Consider the following 24,494-nt stretch of genomic DNA (forward strand, 5'->3'; position numbering starts at 1 on the left):
GGTGAGGTTCCAGCCACCGCTATCCGCTTCCACTCTTCCTCCTCAGGGTCCTCGAGGCTGGAGGGGGAGGGCCGGAGTGGGGGGGGGGGGCTCTCAGCAGCTTCGTGCCACCGCCCTGCACCCGGGCAGCCTCACGGCACCGCTGCCCATTGCCCCTCTTGGCTGACGAAGGACTCAGACCTTCCAATATGGCGGTTCCAGGCGAGGAGGCAAAGTGGGGGTGGGCAGGCTGGTACTCGGCCCTTTCGGGAAGCCTGACAGATGGTGCCTGTACGTTTACACAGACAAAAGCACGTGCCTGCTTCATTTAGTTAAAACTGTGGGCTGCCTTAGCTGGCCAGTTAAGAAAAGCGGGGCCCAGATGCCTTTTGGGCTGGGGTCTCATTGTCACGGGGACGCTGGGAGCAGGCTGTGGAGGTGGCCAGCGGGACCCTGTGAAGTGGAGCGCAGTTTGGCAAAGACTGCCTCCTCTTGCACGCAGGACACTTCCGGTCAAAGGGACCATCAACAGGCAGGACCTAGTTCCTTGCCGGTGCGGACCAGCTGCCCAAGGATGGATGCAGGCCATGAGACTGCGGGAGAGGCGGCAGGGCTGGGTCTGAGGCAAAGTACGCTGGGTGGTTCTCGTCCCTCTCCACTTAGGGAGCCAATACAAATGAAATCTGGCCACCACGGACCAGGCTGGGGACAGGCTGGGCCATAAAACTCGGATGCAAAAGTCAGGAACGATGGGAATTATTTCTGAGGGAAGGAAACAGAACGGGAGCCGAGCGGGAGGGCTCTGGGGACTGTGCTGGGTGCCAGCCTCTGAGCTGGCCCTCCCTCCCACACCAGCCTACGATCACCAAGGAGGGGCTCCTGGAGGGCACTACGGGGACTCCCTGCCAGGGGCAGGGGGCAGGGCACGGTGGAAGGTGGTCTGGGTCCTTGATGATGTGCCACCCCATTTATCAGGCACACGGCCCTTCTCCCCGGAGGAGGACCCACCATCACCAACCCCTATGAGAGCCAGTGCTGTCCCTTCCTTTAACGATGGGGGTTCCACAGGCAGCACTGACGCAGTGACCTATGGTCCCAATTGAAGGGGACCGGCAGCAGAGAGGAAGGTTCTGGCCTCAAAGAGGCCTAGGGCCAAAATGCCAGCTGGTGGGAGCACAGCACCATCACACTGCCCAGGATGGGGCCGGCAGCCGAGGGCAGCCTGAGATGACGGGAGAATGCACGCTCCCGTCCCCTCTGAGCGTCACCTTACAGAACCACGCCCTCCGGGGAATGACTGAAGCACTGGGTTGATGGCCTCTCTCGCTCCCACACAGCTGGTGGGCGTTTAGCTGGCACAACCTTCACGGAGAGCCATCTGGGAACTGCTTCCAAATGGAAAACGCACACACCCTCTGACACTGCCTTCCTCCACAGGGAGTACATCCTACGGACACACGGAGATGTGCCAAAGGCATGTTCAAGGGGTGACACGGCAGCCTTGTTCGCAGTGGCTCGGAGACCAGAACCCATCTGTATCTGTGGGGACGGGCTGCACAGCTTATGGTTTATCTCTTTGCTGTGTCGCAGGGGATGGTGTGCGGCGTGAAAAAAAGAGATGCCGCCGTAGATCTGGCCACAGGAAAAGACCTACAATTTAAGGGGAAATCACTGCAGCGAAAGATGTCTGGTAGGACTCCCCTGGCTAAAAATAATAAAGCCCATACATGAATCAGACGTGTTGGAATGGCTACCCAAAGACAGAGGCTTTTGTTTTCAGTTTGAGCCTGTCTGTGCTGTTTGAGTGTCGACCCTGTGCATGTATATTGTTTTTTTACAGTGACGTGTGGCAGAGGCATTTCGAGCTGACCAAACACCCACGTACTCTTCCACACCTCCCTGCAGCTGGTTTGTCCCTTGCAGGGACTGGTTCTGGCCAACAGCCTGTGGGCGGAGTGAGGGATGTTCCTGCAGCTGAGGCAGTGAGGGTCCCTGGGCAAGCCCCCCGGCACACGCTTTCAAGACTCCAGGTGGGGCAGCTGTAAGGTGGGGGAGGGTGGCCGGATCTGGCTGGACCCTACGTGTGTGACGCTGGCCCGTGTTGTTTCCAGCTACTTCGAGCTGGGGGTTAGTTCCTACAGCAGAGCCTGGCCTGGTCATGGTGACACAAGGCACATAAACAAGATGGCGGCTCTCCAGGATACTGACGCTTAGGTCTCCCCTGTGATGAAACCAGCCTACAGGGATCTGTGGAAACAAAGCTCCTTGGCCAGGCCCAAGGTGGGCTGCTTTTGTCCCCTGAGGAGTTTCCCAGGTGGTCCCGGAGAACAGAGGCCATGGTCCCACACAGAGGGGAGCCAGGCCAGTTCTAGTGACAGGACCAAGGCAGCCACAATTGACCACGAGTAGCCTCGTGATGGAGGGAATGCCTGGCTGCCTTTCCGCAGCTCATTGCTGCCACACTGGATGGCCACTCCCTTCCCTAGGCACGGAAGCCCTGGTCAGCAGAAGGGTGGCCTGTCGCTGGGGCCTGGACACTCACCACAAACTGGCTGTTGACCTTCTCTAGGATCTGCTTCTCGTTGAGTGCCATGGACTCCCCTTTCCTCTTTTTGATCCTCTTCTTCTCCAAGCGCTTGCAAGCATACATTTTACCCGTGGCCCGGACCTGGCAGGCACAGACCTGAGGTGCAAGAAAGACGACAAAGGTATGGAACAGGTGGAGGTCTGCCCCAGGCTCTTCCGTGGCTGGGTCTGCAGGGCTGGGAACTGATATGCCTAAGGGTGTTCCCAGTCTCAGGGCCCAAGGATGCCTGGCCTTGGACCCACCCCTGCCCCAGGCCCTGCCCTCAAGATCTGGCTTTAGTGCCCCCTTACCCTCCCTCCTTCGTCCTTCACATGAATCCTGGCCCTTGAAGGTGCACCATCAGCCATTTACGCAGATGTTTAGAGGACCGGCCAAGGCCTAAAGTACTGTCCCTCTCTCAGAGGCAACTAGATTTTCTCCGTCCCACGCTTCCAACCGGATGCGGCCGTTGCTAACTGGGGACTTCCAGGCACCAGCTGCTGGTAAGGGAAGCTTGTTTTGGTGTCGGACCCCTAACAACCCCGACTTTGTAACTCAGCAGAACGGGAGCCGGGGCATTTGGGGTCTTGTCTTCTTGACTCCACGCCTCTTTGGTTGTGTGACCTTGGCCCGGGTCATCAACCATTCTGACCCTCAGCTTTCCTCATCCCTAAAATGGGAATAACAAGGCTTGCCTCCCAGTCTGGGAACATCAGACAAAATACAACAGCACCTATTCACAGCAGCATCTGGCCACTCCTCCCTCCAAAGATAGCTAAGAACACCCGTTTCTCCTCTTCAGACTCAAACCCTGACTGAGGCTGGTTCCAAGAGGACCTCTGTCCCACGGGCCCTGAGGGACAGCCTCGTGTCTCACCTTGGTGGCACCTCCAGGCCCTACGCCCCACCACCCTCTCCACCAGGGGGCGCAGGGCACTGTAGGTGCCTCCGGAAGGGCCAAAAACCGTGACAGAGTCTGGGAACTTCCAAAGACGTGGACGTTCACTCACCTCCCCAAAGCCCCCTTTTCCCAGCACTCGGTACTGCCGGAAAGTGTTCTTGGTCACCGGTTGCCTGGAAAGAAGCAAGAATCCAACATGGGTCTCACGGTGCGGAGATGCAGAATCCCCAAGAAATCAACAGCAGCAGCATCGCACACCTTCCCGACCGAGCCAGGAATCCTCCCTGTGGGTGGGACCCCCAAGGACCAGCTCCTCGGCTGGCTGTTCACATCCCCGGCCACCCGCCCTCGGCCCCCTGCGGCTTGGGACACCTGCCAATCCTCGCCGGCTTGGAGGGAAGAGTGGAGGCCTGGAGATGTGCGCTAAAGCTGCTTCACCACACTTTCCGTGTGGTTCCCCTCTCTCTCCCCAGTGAAGATCAGGTGGCTAAGCTCAGAGAGAAGCTGTGTTCTCTGCAGGGAGAAGGGAGGGGCCCAGGAGCCACAGAGGTTCAGTGTCCCAGGGAGGGCACAGCAGTCCTCCCCACACCTGCACATCTCGCCCACCTGCCCACCTCTGGTCCCCAGGGAGAAAGGTTGCTGGTCATCCTTTACCACCGGTCCCCAGCCTTTCCACCCCCGAGAGTCCCTTTATCACATTTCCCCCTGAGCTCCAGAACACTAGACGGTCCTGTCTGCCCAAAGCGGGATTTATGAAGTAATCATCGCTTTGTGTCTCCTGACCCCCCATTTTAATTAGCTGAGGCCATTTATGATGTCTAATCAGGCAGGCCCTCTATGAGGCCAGGGTGGGACTTCACAGAGTAAATAATCAGTCATCTAAAATTGCCTCGAAGAACCCCATGGTGCAGACAGCTTGGGCTTTTTCATCACTGGCCTGTTTGGTTAAAAATAACCAGCTTCCTTTCGTCCCGCCACCCCAGCTTTTCTGAGGTATAACTGACAAACGGCATCCAACTTGGTGTTTTGATGCACGTACACAAACGATGCACGTACATGTGAAACGATCACCACGATCAAGCTAACCAACATTCTGTCACCTCACGTAGTTACCGTTTTTTTCTCTTCCTCTCTCGCTCTCTCTCCCTGGTGAGAACACTTAAGATTTACCATCTCAGCAAATTTCAAGCACACAATACAGTACCGTTAACTAGTGTTACTCACTGTACATCAGATCTCCGGAGCGTATTCATCTCGCACGATGAACTGAAACTTTGCACCCCTTGACCTACATGTCTCCCCATTTCCCCCACCCCCAGCCCCTGGCAACCACCAGTCTACTCTGCCTCTAGGACTCTGACATAATTTTAGATTCCACATATAAGTGAGATCAGGCAGTATTTGTCTGTGTCTGCCTTATTTCACTTGGTGTAATGTCCTCCGGGCATCCCCCCCCCCCCCGTTACCATAAATGGCAGGATTTCCTTCTCTTTGAAGGCTGAATAATATTCCGTTGTACGTATTTGCCACACTTTCCCTCCCGTGCTCCTGGCAGCATTATTCACAACGGCGAAGATACGGAAAAACCTGAGTGTCCTTGGACCATGAGCGGCTAAAGAACAACCCACTTTTAGGATGCTGAACTTAGCTCTTGGAGCTCCAGGACTATTTCTGAGCATCCGACCCCACCCCAGAGGCCGGACCAGGGCAGAGGCCGGGGTGTGACTGAATTGGCCCAAATAATTGGGTCAGCTTGGGAAAGACCAGAGAGCCTCTGCTCACCCAGCAGCTCCTGAATGAAGCTTCTGTGGAAACCTTTCCGGCTGCTGGGTCCTGAGGAGGATTTGGATTTCAGGTCCTGGGCACCACACTTCTCTCAGGATAGTCCTGAGACGCCAGGGCTCTGCCTGGAGTTCACACGCCCTGACCCACTCTCTCTTCTGTTTCTTTAGGAAGCGGGGCCCGACCCTGCTGGGAGCACAGGGCCGCCCCTCTGCAGGGCTCTCCCCGGCCCCATATCCTTCTGCACGCGAGCAAACGGGCTGCAGCGAGGCCTGCCATACGGCTGCACCCGCCATGTGGCCCTGGGAAGCCTTTCCACAGCCGCCCTCGAAACCACATGAAGGCGCCCGGGCCTAACAGTTTACGATACATGGAGAACAAACAGTCGGTCGACATTACCACAGAGCTCCTCTGCTAGGGGAAATGAGTGTAATACAATTTCCGAGGAATTTCTTGGTTAACCTTGGGAGGGAAAAAAAAAATCCCTTTAATATTTCAACAGGGCAGCACCAACAGGCCATGATCTTGTTAGCAAAAAAAAAAAAAAAAAAAAAAAAGGAAAGGGAGGAAGCAAGCTGCTGTCAGTCGCTTGGGGCATTTCTAGGCCAGTCCTGCCCTACCGGCTTCAACAACTTAACGCCCACAAAAGGGCCTGACTTCTTTGCAGCCAGCGCACGGATTCAAAAAGTCTGTTTCCCCATTTCGAGTGTTCAGTACAGACAAGTAAAATGCAAGCCAGTGGCCACAGCTAAAGGATTCTATTGGAACAGAGTGCTGGGTGGAATGAGGACTGGGTGAAGGACTGGATCAAGAACCTTGGGTTCAGGTTCCAGCCGTGCCAGGCCCTTGAGTGTGAGCCAGGGTCAATCGATCAACCTCTCTGAGGCTTGTGTCTTCAGTAAAATGGAGATACTGAAAAGGCAGCTTTGTAGGCTGATGTAGTCAGACATCCCTACTAAAACTCCAGGAATAAAGGACATGTCTCCTCTGGGGGTCTTTATGGCAACAGTCCCCACTGCTTGAAGCACCTTGCATGCACACTAATGTGATCCTCACGCCTGCCTCAGGAGGTGGGACTGTCCCCCTTCTGCAGGCGAGAATGCCGAGGCTCTGAGAAGGGAAGTGAGTTGCCCCAGGTCATGAGGGGGGTGGTGGTGGTGTCGAAGCCGGGATCCCAAGAAGGATGTTGCAGAGCCCACATCCCGCGTCTCACACCCACACTGCCACCCTGGGAAGGTGGGTACAGATCGGGTCGTGTGGCACACAGCCTAGGGCTCTGGGGCGGGGCGAGGGGGCACGATGACTACGTCCCCACCAGACTTTCCTGTGATCATCAGAAACACAAGGGCCAGCTGTTCCTTCCCATATCAGAAGCTTGAGGATGACAGCCACAGTGACACTGATGACCTCAATGGCAACCACAACAACCGTATCCAGCAGTTTGACTTCCTGGGGCCAGACGGCTGACCTTTCTGGAGCACTTGCTTATTCTAGGCGTGGACTATGCTTAGTTCATCTCATCCCCACCCAAGCCTACAAAGGCAGGCACTATTATTATCCCCATTTTTCGGATAAGGAGACTGAGGAGGGGAGAGGTGAGCAACCCTTCCTGAGGTCCCTCTGGAGACGGTCGAGCCAGGACTCAGACCCAGACTGTGGCTCTGGGGCCCTCCGCAGGATGTCTGCACTGACCCCTCACTTCTCTGGCTCTCCTGGAGCCATGATGTGCATGTGCGAGGGGGCCGGTGGCAGTGAGTGGCCAACAGAGAAGACTGTCCCCTGTTCCACTGTCAATTCCCACCAGTGGGGGTGGAAAGAAATGCCCCCCCAGTGGTACAGAACAGGGTGTTTTCCTCTGGGCTTCCTGAAGTGGGAAGGGAAGGGTCATGAATGGGGTTTCTAGGGCGTTCCTGTCCTGCGGCTTCCTCAGAGTCTGCAGGGCACTTGGCCAGCAAAGGTGGTGACACACAGAAGCAAGATGGCTCCTTGCCTTCTAACCAAAACGTGCCCAGATACCCATGAGCGTCGGAACTCTGGCACAGGGAACCCTGGGCTGTGGGAGGGGATGCTCCCACCCTCGTCCCGCAGCTGAGCCCAGCACGGATACAACGTAGGCATCGCCCCGTTCTGCAAATCCTGCAACAGCATGGTAGGCAGAGCCTGGTGCTGGGAGTCCCCCTCGGCTGCACTGCTCGCCTGCTGTGTGACGAGGCCAGCCACGCCCTCTCTGTGGGTCTCCCTCCTCATTGGTCACATGGAGGTCGCAGCTGTCAGGCCAAGCCACCGCCATGTCTGCGAGAGCACTTTGCAGCAGAAAGGCAGCAAGTAAAACAGGAAAAGATGCTTGGTCTCACCCGTTATCAGAGATGAGAACATAAACAAGAAGGAAAGCCCGATGCTCACATGGGAAGGCATGAGACTGGTGTTAATGAAGCTGAGAGGGAAGAGGGCACTGGGGCACTGGCGGGACTGGAGACCAGGGCAGCTGTTGGGAGGGCAATCTAGCAGTCCCTCGTGGTTTAAAAGCAGTGCTTTGTGACCCAGACATTCCTCTGCTAGAGATTTCTATGGACGTACTTGCGAAAGGGCAGGAAGACATATGTATAAAGCTATTCATTATTTAGGGAAGATGGTACACAAAATTGAGAGCAACCTCCATGTCCATCAACAGGGGATTGGGCTAAATAAGGGATGTGTAATTTGCTCAAAAATATGGCAGCTCTTTATTCACTGGCAGAGGAAGAATTCCCAAAGACAGTGAACCAAAAAAATAAGGATAAGTATGTACGCATGTATGAGGGTGTGAATCGCGTGTACCTTTAATAAGAACAGAGCGTTTCTAGAAGAATAGCCAAGAACTTGAGCAACGGGAGGAGGATGGCTAATTTTATTTGAACCATGGACCCATGGAGGTAACGGATTTGTATGTGGGTTTTCAGGTGACAGGCGTGTACTCTCACCCCCTGCCCCCCACACCCTGGCACACACTTGTAGGTGGGTGTACAAGGGGAGCACTCACCTTTCCAACCACTTCCACTGGAGAAAGCGATCAAAATACATGCTGTCCAGATACTCATGGAATGGTTCGCCCTTCAGGTAGTCGTGGACAGACCTAGCTCGGAGGGAACCAACAAACATTTTATAATCCTGACCTTAAGCAGACAGGCGGAGCCATATGTCCAGCAGGTTAACCACCAGCCTCAGAGGCCCAGCATCCTGCCAAAGTGATGGGCTGATCCTACAAGCACTTACTGGGTACCTGCCACAGCACTGCTCTAGGCCTGGGGTACAGCCGTGAGCACGAAGTTGGCATCGCGATGTGGGACACAACCAGCAAGTAACAAACATCTAATAAACCGCTGCAGAGGCATGTGCTCATGAGAGAGGGTTAAGTGAGGTCCACCCTCCACCCCCGGCCATGTAATCATGACCTGAGCTGAAATCAAGAGTCGGATGCTCAACCGACTGACTGAGCCACCCAGGCACCCCAAGAAGGGACTCTTGAGCTGCAATGAGGACAGAGGAGTACTTAACGGGGTGCAGGGGTGTGTGGGGGGTAGGGGCAGAGCAGGGATGCAGCCCCTGAGATCCCAGGCTCTGGATCTGGTCCAGGACCAGTGAAGCCCCTGGGAAGTTTCCATCTCCACAGCTGAATTTCCTGGTCGCCTGCTCTGGGCCAGGCCTGGAGGGAGGGTTCTGAAACTGGCTGCAGGCAGGGATGGATGTGCTTCTTCCCTTTAAAAAGTGGCAACGCTGGGATGCCTGGGTGGCTCAGCCAGTTGAGCGTCTGACTCTGGATTTCAGCTCAGGTCATGATCCCAGGGTCATGGGATGGAGACTTGCATTGCGCTCAGAGATTCTCTTTCCCCCTCTCCTCTACTGGTGTGTGCAGCCTGGGCTCTCTCTTTCTCTCTCCCGCTCTCCCTCAAATTAAAAAAAAAAAAAAAGTGGCAATGCTGACCAAGTGTAGCCCAAGCACTTGGGACCTGCAGATGGCTGTGGCGGGGGGGGGGGGTGCAGTGTGGGGCATATACAGTAGAGGCATGTGGGACACTGTGTCCCACCAGACATGAAAGCAGGGGCCAGTGTAGGGGACCAGGTTGTCCACTCCCTCGGGGTCACAGTGACAGCCCAGGGACCTCACCCACTGTCAGATCTAACCCTCAGCCAGCTCCAAGAGGGCAGCAATCACGTTTGTTTCTGCTTATGGGGGGTCTCTCCCTGGCACCTACCAGGGCTGGGTCCCCAGGTGGCCCTCCCCAAATGTCCATTCTCATGATGGTGCTCCCGGCTCTTCCCACAGTGCACAGGGGCACTGGTTTTCCTGCCTGGCTGTAAGCTTCCTGAAAGCTGGGACTGGGTTCTTGCTCACCATGGTATCCCCTGTGCTAGGTGTCAGACACACAGCAGGTGCCTGGTTGTCTGTGGTACAAAGGCTGACCAAGGGCGCACAGCAAGTCCCCAGACTCATCCAGAGGTGATGAGGCTCCAGAAGATTTTGGTGCACATACTGGCTTATGCGGAAGGGTACGCATGTGGACACACGAACGTGTGTGTGCCTAGTGGCTCAGGCCTTCATAGTACGTGTGTGAGGGACCAGTGGGGACTTCATTGGTGCCTGGCCAACAGCACATGCACCGATTTGTCTGCTATTGCGTCAGGATCGCTGTATGGCCTGCAGACAAGGTGATGGGGTGACTGAGAAGGCGGCCTGTAGCCCCCCTTCCTGCAGCAGCACCACCCAGCTCTGGTTGGTGGCAGCAGTAGGGGTTGGGGGCCGGGAAGGACTTCCAAACCACCCAGACGGGGTCAAGTTTTTACACATTCCTCTGTCTCAACAGCCTGGAGACCACTTGCTTTCAACACCCTTTGGGGCAGATGTTTTCTTTGGACTTGGAACTTTGGTATCTTTTCCCTTCATAAGAAGTATACAAACAGCTGGGTGGCTTGGCCAGGGCCCCCGGGCACTGAAGCCCTGCCCTGGTGCCCAGCACGCCAGGTGTGGGGGAGAGGCAGCCTCTGTCAGTGGCGGGGGGGGGGAGGCTGTGTGGCTGCCCAGAGGAGGCTGAAGGGCCCCGATGCTCGGTCTGGGGAGGGAGCGAGCACTTACTGTGCACAGGCAGAAAAGACTTCCTTGCAGGGCCTCTGTAGGAGCCTCTCCTCTGTCTGGGAGACCAGGTCCTGGCCAACTTGGGCTATGAAGACTGGGGACTGGAGGAAGAGAAGAGGGGGGGCGTCAGTGAGGGGCAGGAGCGGAGCGCCACCTGGCTCTGGGCCACGCGCAGCGTGGTCACTTGGCTCCTCTGCAGAACACGGATAATGATGTCCCTGTGTCCCGGGCTTGTGGTCAGACTCAAACGAGATGTGTGAGAGCTCGTGGTTACGGGGCTGTGCAACGAGGCCTGGCTGGTCGGGGAGCCCCCTGTGACCTTGCTGATGACCCCTGCCCGTGCTGGGCCTGTCTGCTCAGCAGGCAAGGGGAACACCTGCCCAGCCCTCAGGGCCTGCGTGACAGGGTCTGGAATGGCAGAAGGGCCAGCAAAAGGACAGCGCCAGGGGAAGGGTGCTCGGCGGGCACAGCTTCAACTAACAGACGGGGGTTCGGATCCCAGATCTGCCACTTGTAGCTGTGGGACCTTGGTCTGGACTCAGCCCCCTGTTATGGGGAAGATTATCAGGAATAAGAGTGTCTCCCCAAGAGAATCAGTGAAACCTCTGGGTCCGGCATGTGGCCCAGATGTGACACCTGGTGGAGAATGTGCAATAAACATCACTGCCGTCATTTCCTTCTCCTTCCAGGTGAAGCTGTGTGTGGCCTCAGCGTTTCAGCTTGAAAGGACAGTTCTGAGAGTTTCTGCACCCAAGAGCAGCGGTCAGCTCTGGGAAGGTGCTGGGACCACCAGAAGGCGGCCTCACCTTCCCTCTTCCCGCGACCATTCACCCTCCATCAGCTGTTCATGCACCAGCTGGGCCACAAGCTGGTTTTTAACAAATGGCAGGGATATTTGAGAAAATTGCCAGGAGTGGGCTCAGACAGAGGGGAGGTAAATACATCTTTCTTCCCCAAAGATGCTGAAATTGGAAAGGCCTGCTTTCTCCTTTCAGCTACTGAAATGCGACTATGGAGCTGATTTCCCTGCTAAGCCCACTAGGCAGTGTCTGTGTGTGTGTGTGGGGGGGTCCATGTGAGGGGCGCTGGCAGTAAGGGGTCCTGATGAATGAAATCAGTGGCTCATTTTCTATTCATCAAGCCTCTGAAAGCCCACATTCCTGAGTTCCTTCCTTCTTTCTTCTCTCCTAGGTCCTGCCCCCTCTGGAGGAGGGCCCCTATGTGGGGGAGCCTTAGATGTTGGGGGGGGGTGGCCGCAGTGACGGCAAATGCCGTGGGCGCACCCAATTACACCACACAGCAGGCTTGTTTGCCATCACCAGTCCTGGGTGGTTGTGGTTCTCTCCCACCTTGCCTCCCCTTCTGTCCCTGGCCGTACCTCCCTCCCCAGCTAAAAATGTTGATAAGTGGAACTGCAGAAAAGCAGCCTGTAGCGTATTGGCTTCTGATGCTCGTTTTGCAGAAATGATGCTCGATGTTGCAGAAGGAGCCCAAGACAGAGAAATGGGAGCCCCACACACCGGTCCACCCTCTGCCATTGGCCATTTTGTGCCTCTGTCTCCTCCTCTGTTACAGGAAAGGGCTGCTGCAGAGATGCTCTGTGGGTCTTTCAAGATTCAGGAATTGATAGTTGGCGGGGGGCGGGGAGGGCTGCATCTAAGACTCGGGGAACTTTCTTGGGAATTCTGGCAGCTGAATCTCTTGGGGATCAGTAACTCTGGGCTACTTCAGAGCAATCGGATCCTAAAACAAAACCCAGAGGCCACAGACAAATTTGCTTCAAGAGAGCTGATGGCTGGGCAGCCTTGGTTTGAAGGGCCCGGCGCAGGGCTGGTGTCCCCACTACATCACGTGAAACAAGGTGTTGTGCCAGGATGCGACTCGAATCTGGGAGGACTCAGAGATGCTGGGCGGGACGGTCATGGGGGGAAACCACCATTTCCTGGACCTCAGAAGAGGCACCTGAGTTGCCCACCTGCATGCAGTCCGCTCTGCCCCTGTCTTGTCACCCGACTCCACCCAGGGAGGATCCACCCTCACCAGCAGTGGCTGAAGCTGGTGTCGGGCACATTATGAGGGTGTTAAAAGGTGAAGCCAGGGTAGCCCTCAACTATAAATCACTTTTTCTCCAGTAAAGACAGAAAACACAGAAATCAGGCAATACCCTAACGGGGAAGTTCTCTCTGGGCATCTGTGGTGATGTATAAAAGGGGCTGATTGAACTCAATGGCTCTCAAACTTTTTTTTTTCTTTTTTACTAGCAAACGTCTTTTTTCCTCTTCCACATGAAATTTATCTACAGATCCAGTATTTAAAATCAGTGGAAATAACTTAATGGGTAGCCCTGGTTTGCCTCCACTGAAAGCCAACTCTGGTCGGGCACTGTGAGAAATACCTTATATGCATTATTTCATCTAATCTCTGTTAAGACTCTGTGAGGTAAATACTATTATAATGCTCATCTCACAGATGAGCAAGCTGAGGTTCAGAAAGGTTAAGTCACTTGCCCAAGGTCACCCAGCCAATAAGTGGCAGACAGGCGATCTGAACACAGGTTGGGTGGGTGGGTCTAGAGCGAGTGTGGTTGAAGGTGGGGGGATGTCTGGGCCCCCTGTGCTCCTCCCACTCACTCCCCCGTCTCCCAGGAGTCCCTTAGCCCTCAGGATGAGCAGGGCACTGTGCAGCCCTCCAGCAGAGGCAGGAAGAACTGAAATGGAGGATGATATGGCTCAGGGCAACGAGCTCCTGGGCTCAGAGAAGGAGATCATTAAGGGGCGAGGTCATCTAGGAAAGGCTTCATGGAAGACAGGGTCAGAGACCAAGCAGAGTTTGGGCTCAGACCTCCCACTCCTCATGGATCTTTCCACATGCCTGGATGACCACACCCTGCTTCCTTCCTAAGCAGATGGGAGGGGCCGTGCAGGGTCTAGGGGTGACCCAGCTGTGTGTGTGAAGTCACACTACTCTCTCTCTCTCTGGGGACGCTGCCCACGGCCAAAGCCCCAATAGGAGTTAATGAGTAGGTTTAACGACCATGGGTTTAAACTCAGTCTCTGGCTCAACATGAAGAGATTAAGTGATTCCCACCAACCCTCCTTTCAAGTGACTCCAGGGACTAACGCCTCTGCCAGTAAGGGAATCAGAAGCCGTTGGCCAGTTTAAGCTGGCAGCCAAAACCCAAACCCACCAGGAGAGTGACACCTAGGGGACATTTCAGTGGGACATTTGCAACCTGCATCAGTAGAATCGGAGGGTATCGGTCCTTCCCCTCCAGGTCAGAGAAGTCAGTTTCCAAGGGAGACACATTAGGAAGGCTCTCCCCAGTCCACAGGCAAGGTCTAACACACCCCATAAGACAAAGCGCCCCCAGGCACCCAGAGCAACCACAGCCCAATCCGCCCCCTGTGGCTTGAAGACAGAATTCCACAGTTTCAGATCTCATTCCAGGAAGCTAATCCCTTCTGGTCCCAGGAGGCTTTGAGGGGGGCCAGGGAAGGGAGGGGTGAATCCTTCAGGCCAGGTGGGGTCTGGACAGGAATGTCACCCTCACCGCGAGAAGGCTCAGGGATGCAGGGGAACTACGGCTAGCAGTGTGGCCCTTTCTAGCAGGAACTGACCCTCTGGGATGGAGCAGAGGTCAGGGCGGGGAGAAGGGTGGGAGCCATCCTCCTCCATATCAAAGGTGTCCCCCTAATTTCTAATCAAACAGAAAAGGCCCTACGGTCCTTAGATATTTGCAGGGCTGAAAGCGGCCAGGAGAGCAGGTCTAATGGAGGTCTCTGCTAAAAGGTCCCCTGGGGCCAGTAGTACTTTGAAGTGACGCTTTATTTCTTTGGTCACCAGATGGTCTCCTCAAGTAGCTCCAGCCAGCAAGCCTTGATTTTTAACACAGCAGTGTGAATCTAGGCATCAAGTTTCCTGCGAAAGGTGTGGAATTAGCTCTTGGTGGTACACCTTCCGAGGACAGGAAGAAGGAATTAGGGACAGGGTTTCTCTGCTGGAGGCCCTGTCATGAATGCCTGGCCTCCTGATGGTCTTGGGCACTGAAGCTAACCAGCTGGCCAACCGCCATGTGATCGTATGCCCAGCCCTGCCAGAAAGCCCACTCTGATGACAGTCAGGATGACCCCCAGCTGCTCTTAAGGAGTGCTCCATGGCCAACTCCTAGGACAGCTTAAAACAGCAAGACATGCCTTGGGGACATGGCTTGCTTGCCAGGAGCTGCTCTCCATGCCCCGCCCCCCAACTGACAAGAAAGAACTCAGCTTCCTTGACGAACTGTAAGCTGCACGGGGCATCTGTCCTGCCCATGAAATCACAACCGGAGCAAGAGAATCTGTACTGTGCTCCCCTCTTTGGCTAAGGCTTCTCCCCACTGTTTTCCCCCAAAGCTGCTGGCGAAGAGAGGGGGCATTAAACCTTGGGTGCGCTTTATCCACCCTCCGTGACTCTGTGCCTCTGGATAAGAGCCCCCCTCGCCCCCAGGGGAAAGAACCTGCTCCGCCTCCTTTGGAGTGAGAAATTGACCTTGAATCTATCTCCGGTGCCAGAGGAACTTGGGCCCCTCTTGGCTGGGGACCGGCTGCCAGCACCGCAGCTGGCGGGACAGACTCGGCACGTGTGTGCTGGGCGGTAACTGCCCCTCCGAATCCCTCAGAATATCTGCTCCCTCTTACCTCCTGCCCTGGTGGCCCAGACTCACTCTCTGCCGTTCCCGATGCTTATGCCACGGGTTCTGGGGATACGGGCAGCTCCTGCTGTCCGCGCTAATCAGAACCCACCTTCTCAAGCAGCAAGGGGTGGAGGCCGCGTGGGTGTTTTTCTGGGCACCGCAGCAGAGCGAGCAGAGCCCCTCCTGCCGCTTTGAACACGGGGAGGGAAGACCCTTGAAGGGGGTGAATGGGGCCAGTGGGCTTCTCACCATCACTGTCCCGTGGGTCCCTCTCCTCCCCTTTGTTCCCACCCTGGCTGAGTGCTCTGTGCCGTCACGCTGCCTCTACTGCTGCCCGTGACCCTAAATTCTGACAGGTGGCCCAAGCTAGACTCCTCTTACCCTCTGCTCCTTCCAGAGTAGCCTCTGCAACACTGAGGCACAGTATTGACGACCAGTAACGAATCAATGCCCCGGAGGCCTCAGGATTTCTAAAGAGAAGGTTGTAAGGGGAAGGATGGAGGTGGTGGGGGTGGGGGTGGGAGAGCTGAGGACTTGGCCTGAAGCTGCATTTGTAGACCCCACTCCCCACCTCCGCTCCACACTTGGTTTGGGTGACTTCCGGCTAACAAAATACCCGCGGGAAGTCTAGAACTACCCCAGGGCCACCGGGCGCTGCGATTGCTCAGGGGTCCACCCTCCCAGGTCATAACTGCAGCTTCCTAAGGGCCTTCTGTGCGACACCTGAGGCAGGACAATCCGGGCGTTTCGGGGACTGAGGCAGGGCTAGAGAGGGACAGATGGTGGCGGGGAACGCAGGGGCCTGGCCTCGGCAGGAAGCCACCCCAGGGTGCTTTACTCAGTACAAGGTGCAGGAAGCAGCCGCTGATCACCCACCGCACCCAAGGCTCTGCCTCTTGGGGGGCGCCAACACCCATCTCAGTGACTTCACAGAGAGCTGCTGAAGTCTCAGGGCAGCCCAACCCCAGCTCTGCTTCCACAGCCCAGGTCCTTCAGCCTCGGCCCGCCCAGGAGTCTTCCCACACGGTGGCGCCACGGAGCCCCTCGCTGCGCGCTTCCCAGCCTCCCCGGCCTCCGAAGAGGGAGGCCAGATGGCACACCTGAAATAATTACCCAGTGATTCATCTCAGACCTGAGGCGTGCAGCCCTTGCCGGAACGGTTGAGGGGGAAAATGAGAAATCGGCCCGGGAGGGAGCCCCGGGGAGGGAAGGCGAGAGCTGGACCTTGAGGGAGAGGCCGGATTTACGCAGGTGGAGGAGGCTGGCACGGCACGGACAAGGGCCAGGAGGCCGCAGAAAGCAGGCAGGGGGCGCGCCGGGTGAGGAGAACTCATCTAGAAGATGTTAAAAAAGCAGGAAGAGCTGACGCGGATGGCACACTGCCGTCTCCGCGAGGCTGTTTCTCGCGGACTGCTGAATCGTTAGCCCGAGGGTGGCATCCTGAGGGCCCTGCCGTCGGCTGCCCCAGCGGCTGCACCTGCTCCCCCTTGGCACTGCTGTCTCCCTCTGCATCGTGACAACTGGCAACACGAAGGGATGTCATTTCCCGCATGAGTGAGGAACTCCGCGTGTCTGAAAACCTTGTTCCTGAAGCATCCCCCAGCTTCAAAGTCTCTTGTGTAAAGACGTGAGAAAGGGGATCAATTGTATGTGGCTGGTGTCTCTGGAGGCAGCCCAGGGATGGAGGCATGGTTGGGCTGTGAAAGCCCTTCAGAACTACCTCCCCTACCTCCTTAGCAGTTGTCAATAATCCTGAAGTGCCCCTGGGGTCACCCTCAGAGCCTTCTGGAAACACATGCCCTGCACTGGTCACAGATTCAGGACCCAAGGTGGAACAGGAGGAAGTGATCACAGAGGGCTTTCCTGGAAAGACCTGTCAGAGTCCAGCTTGTTCAAGCCTCTCATAGCATAGATGTGTTAACAAGACAAGGGACCAAGAAGGAAGGAGACCCCTCCAAGGTCATACTGTGGCCCATGGTACAGCCAGCAGTAACACCCGGAGGTCCTCTATGGCAGATCTGAGCGGACTGAGTGGATCTGAGCTGCACTGGCTCTAAACCAGGTGTCCTGAGCCAGCTCTAGGGGAAGGGCATAGCTTTGGTCCCGTTGGACCCACTGAGATCCAGCTTGTCCCTCACCTCACAGAGGGGACACGCACATACAGCAATGCCAGCCCTGGTATCTCTCTCACCCACCCCTCCTCTCCATCCCCCACCTCACTGCCCTGCATTCAAGAATTCTCTTCTCGCACCTGCTACCGCTTGCTCCAGCATTGACACAATGGCCCCCAAGGGAGTTTTTCCATACCACACAGGAGAGATGGTCTCCACTCCACAGGACAGAGCCCACTGCCTTCTTGGTCCTGAACCCAAACGCCCTTCTTGATCTGCTTCCCCTTCCTGCCTTTGGCTCATGGATGCTCACCCCATATGCATCGCTTCCTGGGCAAGCTCTAGCTTTCTAACTGCTGGACCTTTGCTCATTCCCTTGGAAGAAGCCCTTCCTGCCCCATCAGGACATGTCCAAATTCCACCCAGTCTTCAGGACCCACTTCCAATACAACCTCATCCAACCTCATCCAGGTTTGCCTGAGCAGGTTTTCTGAGCAGAAGAGATCTTCCACCCAATCCCAGCTCCCAGTAAGAAGTGTCACCATCATCACCACTGCTATTTCCCGAGCACCTACTATATGTTAAGTCCTAGAGCTTTACATGGGGTTATCGTTCTAAATTCCCTCAAGGTAGGTTTTAATTATTATATTCTCCATTTTACAGATGCATAAATAGGCTCAGAGAAGTTAAATAACTCATCCAAAGTCACCCAGCTAGCATGGGAGCAAAGACAGGATTCAAAGCCAGGTAATCTGGTCAAAGAGCCTTATTCCTAAACACCACCATGTCCTCCAAGAATGCCATTGTGAGAAGGATGTGACTTTGGTCTTAGAGGTCCATGGGGGCTAGATAATGAGATAAAATGGACTCTGCATGTTTGGGTAAACACTATTTGTACAGTGTTGTACGTACCACACAAACACGTGCTCGTGTGTGTGTGTGTGTGCGCACACGCGCGCATGCACATACACACACACACACACACACACACACACACACAGGCTAATAGCCAACATACGCTTCGCTTCAACATATGAAAACATCCCACTGAGGAGCTCCGTGCTCATTAGTAGTGGTTGCATCAGTGAACAAAAGGTCAGCCCAGGAGACTGTCCGCTCTATCTCCAGACGCAAGCACTTAGGGCTTAATGATGTGTATATTTTCATATGTGGGCAGCTGACATTCCCCATGTAAACTATTTGCAATTTCCCAGTGTGGACAGGCTCCGCTTTCAGGAAGAGCTGAGTGGGAAAGGGCATCTGGAGGGCCCCCTGCCTTCCAGAAAGGGCTGCTTAGAGGTTTGCCTGTCTGGCCCATTCCAGGGTGCAGACAGCTGTTTCTTGGGGGGCGACCCCCATTTCCCATTTCTCCTCCAGGACGGGAACAGGGGAAGGGTGCGCCCACAGCCGTACCCTGGCCACCCCTTGACCTTCCCGAGGGGATCTGCGTCAGCCTCGGGAAGCCCTGCGCACGGAGCTGCCAGGGCCTGGCTGTGGGCGGGGGCAGGGGTAGGAGCCAGGCCTCCAGCAGGGCCAGGGCCAGAGGCGGTGTGGGCGCCTGCAAGGGCAGCCGGCCTGATAGGTACGGCCCCTCGGTGTGAGTTTTCCCACAGATTTATACTTCTGTTGCTCCCCAGAACAATGCCATTTGGTGGGGCTTGTTGTTCTGGGGTTGTAGACATGGGAACCGAGCCACAGACAGCTCTTTGAAGGGCAGGGAAGTTGGTCATTCCTGTCTTACCAGAATCAGAATACTAGATGGGCATCTAGTACCCCCTACATGCTCCTAGACGGAACAGTTGGCAAAAGGTGGGCCTGAGACTCAAATCCAGGCCTGGCTGCCTCCAAAACCTGTTTATCTCTCCTTTGCTCTGCTGAAATGAACTGATGATGGCACACAATAGTACTCAATGTATCTGCTGAATAAACGTGTGTGTGTACATTCACATTTATAGCAGGGAAGAGGGAAGCAGAGAGCAACGCTGTCTTGTCCATCAGAAGTACCCTCATGAGGGGCGCCTGGGTGGCTCAGTCGGTTAAGCATCAGACTTCGGACTCAGGTCATGATCTCACGGCTCGTGACTTCAAGCCCCTGTGCTGATAGCTCAGAGCCTGGAGCCTGCTTCGGATTCTGTGCCTCCCTCTCTCTCTACTCCTCCCCTGCTCGTGCTCTGTCTCTTTCTCTCTCTCAAAGGTAAATAAACATTAAAAAAATTTCTTTTTTAATTAAAAAAAAGAAAAGAAGAAGTAGTAATACCCTTATGAGGTCATCTGGTCTACCCTGCCTTTGTGACAACCAGGCCGGAGTTCTTCGAGATGTTCTTAGTTACAACTGGTTGGGAGCGCCCGCCTCGGGCGGAAACTGTGGGCTGGAGGCTTGGGGGAGAACCTGGAGCTGCCCTCGGGGGCAGATCCCGGTGCCCGGGTCCCTCGGCCCAAGCACAGCTGTGTCTCCCTCCGGTTTCATTTCATCATATCCCCACCCTCCCCATAAATTCCTCCTTTGTTTGAGCAACTGGGAGTTAGGCATCTGCCGCTTGCTGCCAATAACCCGGACGAGTTCACGACGCGTAAAATGAGGCGGTAGGGCAGGGAGGACCCCCCAAACAAGACCCGAGCCACCAGACCTTTCCTCTCTCCTTGCGTTTCCTTCCCCGCCACCTCTCAAGTCGGCTGCTTCTAAGCTCTGCGAACTCAGCCCAGCCCCACTGACTCTAGGGATGGGGACCAGGACTGGCAGGAGGCGGGTGGGGCAGGGCTCCTTTTAACCCCAAATCCTGGCTTGAAATGAAACCTGCTTGTACAATCTCGACCAAGAAGACAAAGGAGGGAGTTTCCTGAACCGCAGCCTTGGACAGAGAGTTTCCTCACTCGAGGGTGGATGCGAGGTCTGGCTGGCAGGAAGAAAAAGCACCGCTATTCCACCTTTTTAATCAAAACCTTCAGTGCCACGTGCAAAAGCCACTGTCGAGCAGTTCCTCCCTCTGACCACGGCCGGGAAGCAGACACAATCCGCGAGCCCCAAATGAGAATAGAACCGAAGGACAAAGTCAGGGTTTTGTTTTCTTGGCCACCGGGGGGAAGAAATAAATCAGCCCAGACAAATGCTCGTGAGCAAAGCGCCGTGGGGCTGTGGCTCCCTCCACTCAAGGCTTGATGTCTGGACCCTCCAGCTCTCAGCTGAACCGTCCCCAACGCCTCCCCGAGGGTCCACGTGGTCAGCCTGATTGGTGGGCTTTAAGGCCCGAGCACCGTGCCAGATGTAGCCCCACTGGGCAGAGACACAGGCTGGACAGGCAGCCGGTGGCCAGAGGTCCCGGGGGTAGAAGCCAAAAAACGGCAAGTCCCATTGTGCCCCTTTTGAGTTCTAAGGGAGCTCACCGCTTCCCCTCAGGGTGGGCACAGTCTCCAGTCAGAAGCGATTCCCTGAAGCAGAGAGAGCTTAAGCTGTGGAGCCCTTTGCTTGCTGTCCTGGGAGCCACCGAGAGCTCTAGGTGGGAGGGAAGCGTTTCTGCACAGGCACTGAGATACTCACTTCACTCACTTCGGGTAAACTGAGATCTCGGATAAAAAGGGCCCGAGTCTCCGAGGCTCCAGTCATTTGTTGTGATTTCTTTTCTCATTCTCAGGAAATGCTTTTGCACCTCATCTTCTCTTCCTTTTTGGAATGAGGACCGTCTCCAAGTTATTTCAGCTTCAGTCCCCACAACACCTGGATCTTCCCCCGTCTCCAATGGACAGCACTTTGTCTCCCAGGGGCCTTCTCTGGAGACACACCCAGGAGTCCACCTTCTGTCTGGTACCAAGTCTTCAGGAGACCGATCTTCACCTTTGTCTTTCCACGGTGAACAGCCAAAGACCCAGAGTCTGAGGAGCTCACGGGGCTCCCTGGAGCTTCTCGTGGAAAGGGGAGAAGGTTCAGAAGGCAATACCTTGACATTGTTGAGAAGTAGCCTGGCATCCTCTGTAAGGCCCACGATCCCATTATGATGCAGATACACGGGACCACCCTGGCCATCTCCTTCATTCTTTGAGTAACAGTCTCTTTATTTATTTAAAAAAATTTTTTTAATGTTTTTATTTATTTTTGAGACAGAGAGAGGCAGAGCATGAGCAGGGGAGGGGCAGAGAGAGGGGGAGACATAGAATACGAAGCAGGCTCCAGGCTCCAAGCTGTCGGCACAGAGCCCGACGCGGGGCTCGAACTCACGGAGTGTGAGTGTGACCTGAGCTGAAGTCAGACACTCAACTGACTGAGCCACCCAGGCACCCCCGAGGAACAGTCTCTTGTACCACTTTGGGGGTGAGTCTGGAGAGAGCTGGTTACCCCACCAGGCCAGGAGGACACTGCAAGGGATGGGAGCTGTCTTTGGAAGCAGAGCTGAGGAGGTGCTTGTGAACAGTCAGAAGCAAGGAGCTCCCCACCTCTCCTGCTGGAGTCCGAGCTGAATTAGTCCGTCAGCCACATAGGTTCCCTGAGTGTCTGTTCTGAGCTCAGGTCATGAGTTGCACCCCAAGGACCTCATAGACCAACTTACTCGGCCAACGGCAGGAAGCGGTTCAAGACTGCTGGGGACTAAGGATGGCTAAGAGACTAAGAGTGTGGTGCAGCCTCTCAGCCCCCAGGAGAAGAGCTCAGAGAGGCAGTATCATCAGGATGTAAGTGGCTTCAAGGCTGATCACCGGTGAGGTCTGACTAAGGCCCCGAGGATGCAGGGGGCTTGGTTAAGCAATGAGGAGGAGGACCTTTCCTGCTTTTAGGTCCTGGCATTTGCACACTGAAGTATTGTGAGAAGCCCAGCGCTCTAGAAGAATCCATTCTTGGGCGCCTGGGTGGCTCAGTCAGTTAAGCATCTGACTCTTGATTTCGGCTCAGGTCATGATCTCATGGTTTGTGCGATCGAGCTCTGCATCAGGCTCTGCACTGAGAGCATGAAGCCTGCTTAGAATTCTCTTTCCCTCTCTCTCTCTCTCTCTGCCCCACCCCATCTCGGGCTCGCATGTGCGCGCGCTCTCTCTCTCTCTCTCTCTCTCTCTCTCTCAAAAATAAAAAAAGCTTAAAAACAAAATCAATTCTTGTCCTGTGGCAAAAATTTCTGGACAAATTTAAGATGGCCGCATTGTCTTTGAGGACCCCAAACAGCAGACTCACAGAGGTCACCAACTGAGTGAAGGGCTGTGAGGCCCGAAAGTGCTCTGAGCAAGCCTGCTGCCTCTGAACGGGCTTCCCACCCTTTCGGACAGTGGCCCTGCTGACCTGGACGCCCCAAGTCACAAGGTGTCACGTCTCCTGGGTCAGCAAAGTGGAGAAACATAGCCCTTGAGAAACGGCCACAACCCTTCAAAAATGGAAAAGCAGATTGGGGCTTAAAGGGGCTTGACCTGTATTTCCTTTGCTGTTCAAGTGGCTTTGCAGAAATCGGGAGGAAGGATTTTTAGGGGTCACGGAGAGAGAGAGAGACAGGACATTTTTAAACATTGGCAGAATTTAGCCAGGGGCCCCGAGAGCTGGGCAATTTTAATGAGAAAGAGGAAAATACATGAGTGACCCTGACCCAGGCCTTGACTCTTTACGTCAAAAGCAAGAGGCGATAATTAACAGAATGAAACGTGTCTGGACGTGGAGTGAGGGGCCAGCCGGGCTCTGTCAATTTGATAATCCCCGGCCATGACCTGTGGGCGCAAAGCATTGGATGGGGGAGGATGTGCTGTTTACCCGCAGGCCGCACACACTGGCTGTGGGGACCCAGAGAAGCGTGACTTTTCCTGGCGAGTTGTTTGAATGCAGCCCCCTGTCCTCTGGGTCAGTGCAGCCGCATGCAGGTAACTCACGAGTGGTGCTCTGGTCCGAAGGGGCTGGAGTGCAGGACGCTCAGGGCAGGGAGTGTCCCTCATTCCTTGTGCGTGAGAGGCACGGGCACAGCAAGCCAACTTTCCATCTTCCAAAACACCCTCCCGTTCCCCGGCTTCCAAACCGGCTTCAGTCTGAAATTGTGTTGGAAATATCTTGGCCTTGGAAGGTATTTCTCCAGTGAAGATTTCATTCCATGGGGCTTGGGAGTGAAGGAGGGGCAGGAATTTCCAAAGATCCAGGGAATTTAACCGAAACCCCCCACCCCCTACCCCCCATGATGTCATTTCTCTGCCCAAGGCCCAGGGACGGGGAGGGGACCGTCAGGCTACACAGTCAGCGGAGAACAGGCAGCACAGAGCCCAGCATCGCTGCCCACCCAGGGCAGATCTGGGGAGGTGGGGGAGGGGGGGGTGTCCTCAGGAACCCTAAGGCCGACTGCTCTGTCTCCAGCCCCTCTAAAGACAGGAATGCCGGGCAGGAAATACTATACACACACGCAGGAATGGGGATCGGAGGCGGAGCTGGCTCCATCGGCATCAAAGGAGCATCCAATTTTCTGACCTGGAGGGTCACGAGAAAGGAAAGGGACCCAGACGGGCATGCTGTGAGGAGCCCGGGCTGGCACGTTTGCCTCCAGGATGTCAGAAGGAGCTGAAAAGAAGTCAGGCTGCGGGCAAAGAGAATTTGTTTTCCAGGAAAGGTTAGGGGAGAAAGATAAGTATGTCTCTTTGAAGGACAAATGCACAGTCGTTAAAAGTGCTGTGCGGGGAGACCGGGACAAGAGACAGTGCTAATGACCCGGGGCAGAGTGAAAGCCAAGCCTCAGGTTCAGGGCCAGCGGCTGGATAAGGGCCAGGAAAGAACAGCCAGCACGTACAGCCTACAGATGGCAGCACCCTGGTATTCCCAGACCTGCTCATTCCTGTAGCACCCGGGACACTGATTTGGGGCGAAGTCTGTCTCTGGTTAACTTTTTTTTTTTTAAACGTTTATTTATTTTTGAGACAGAGAGAGACAGAGCATGAACAGGGGAGGGGCAGAGAGAGAGGGAGACACAGAATCTGAAACAGGCTCCAGGCTCTGAGCTGTCAGCACAGAGCCCGACGCAGGGCTCGAACTCACGGACCGCGAGATTGTGACCTGAGCCGAAGTCGGACCCTGAACCGACCAAGCCACCCAGGCGCCCCTATCTCTGGTTAACTTTTGAGAAGATAGCACCGTGGAGGAGAAAGATCACAGGCTCTGAATCAGATAGACTGGGCTTATATCTCAGCTTCGCTTTTTTTGTTGTTGATCTTTTTCTTTTATTATAAAATATATGTAACATAAAAATGGCCATTTCCACCATTTTTAAAGAGTACAGCTCAGTGGTGATAATTATATTTATAATGACAACTATCACCCGCCATCTTTTTCCAAAATTTTCTCATCACCCCGTTATGCAGTAACACCCTATCTCTCCCTCGCATGGGCCCCCGGTAAATTCTAATCTATTTCTGTCTCGACAGATCTGCCTATA

At 55.1% G+C, this 24,494-nt stretch overlaps 1 protein-coding gene across 1 annotated transcript in view; it reads right to left on the reverse strand.

The window, feature by feature from the left end:
* Window positions 1–24,494, reverse strand: part of GRK5 (G protein-coupled receptor kinase 5) — a 216,070-nt gene that overhangs the window by 21,527 nt on the left and 170,049 nt on the right. Inside the window, exons 5-8 of the mRNA XM_030333985.1 lie at window positions 10,339–10,439; window positions 8,248–8,340; window positions 3,556–3,619; window positions 2,522–2,662 (exon numbers count right to left, since the gene is read on the reverse strand). Coding sequence (XP_030189845.1) covers window positions 2,522–2,662; window positions 3,556–3,619; window positions 8,248–8,340; window positions 10,339–10,439 — 399 coding nt within the window. The remainder of the gene's footprint in view (window positions 1–2,521; window positions 2,663–3,555; window positions 3,620–8,247; window positions 8,341–10,338; window positions 10,440–24,494) is intronic.

This window comes from Lynx canadensis, chromosome D2 (assembly GCF_007474595.2).
Source record: "Lynx canadensis isolate LIC74 chromosome D2, mLynCan4.pri.v2, whole genome shotgun sequence".
Taxonomy (NCBI): domain Eukaryota; kingdom Metazoa; phylum Chordata; class Mammalia; order Carnivora; family Felidae; genus Lynx; species Lynx canadensis.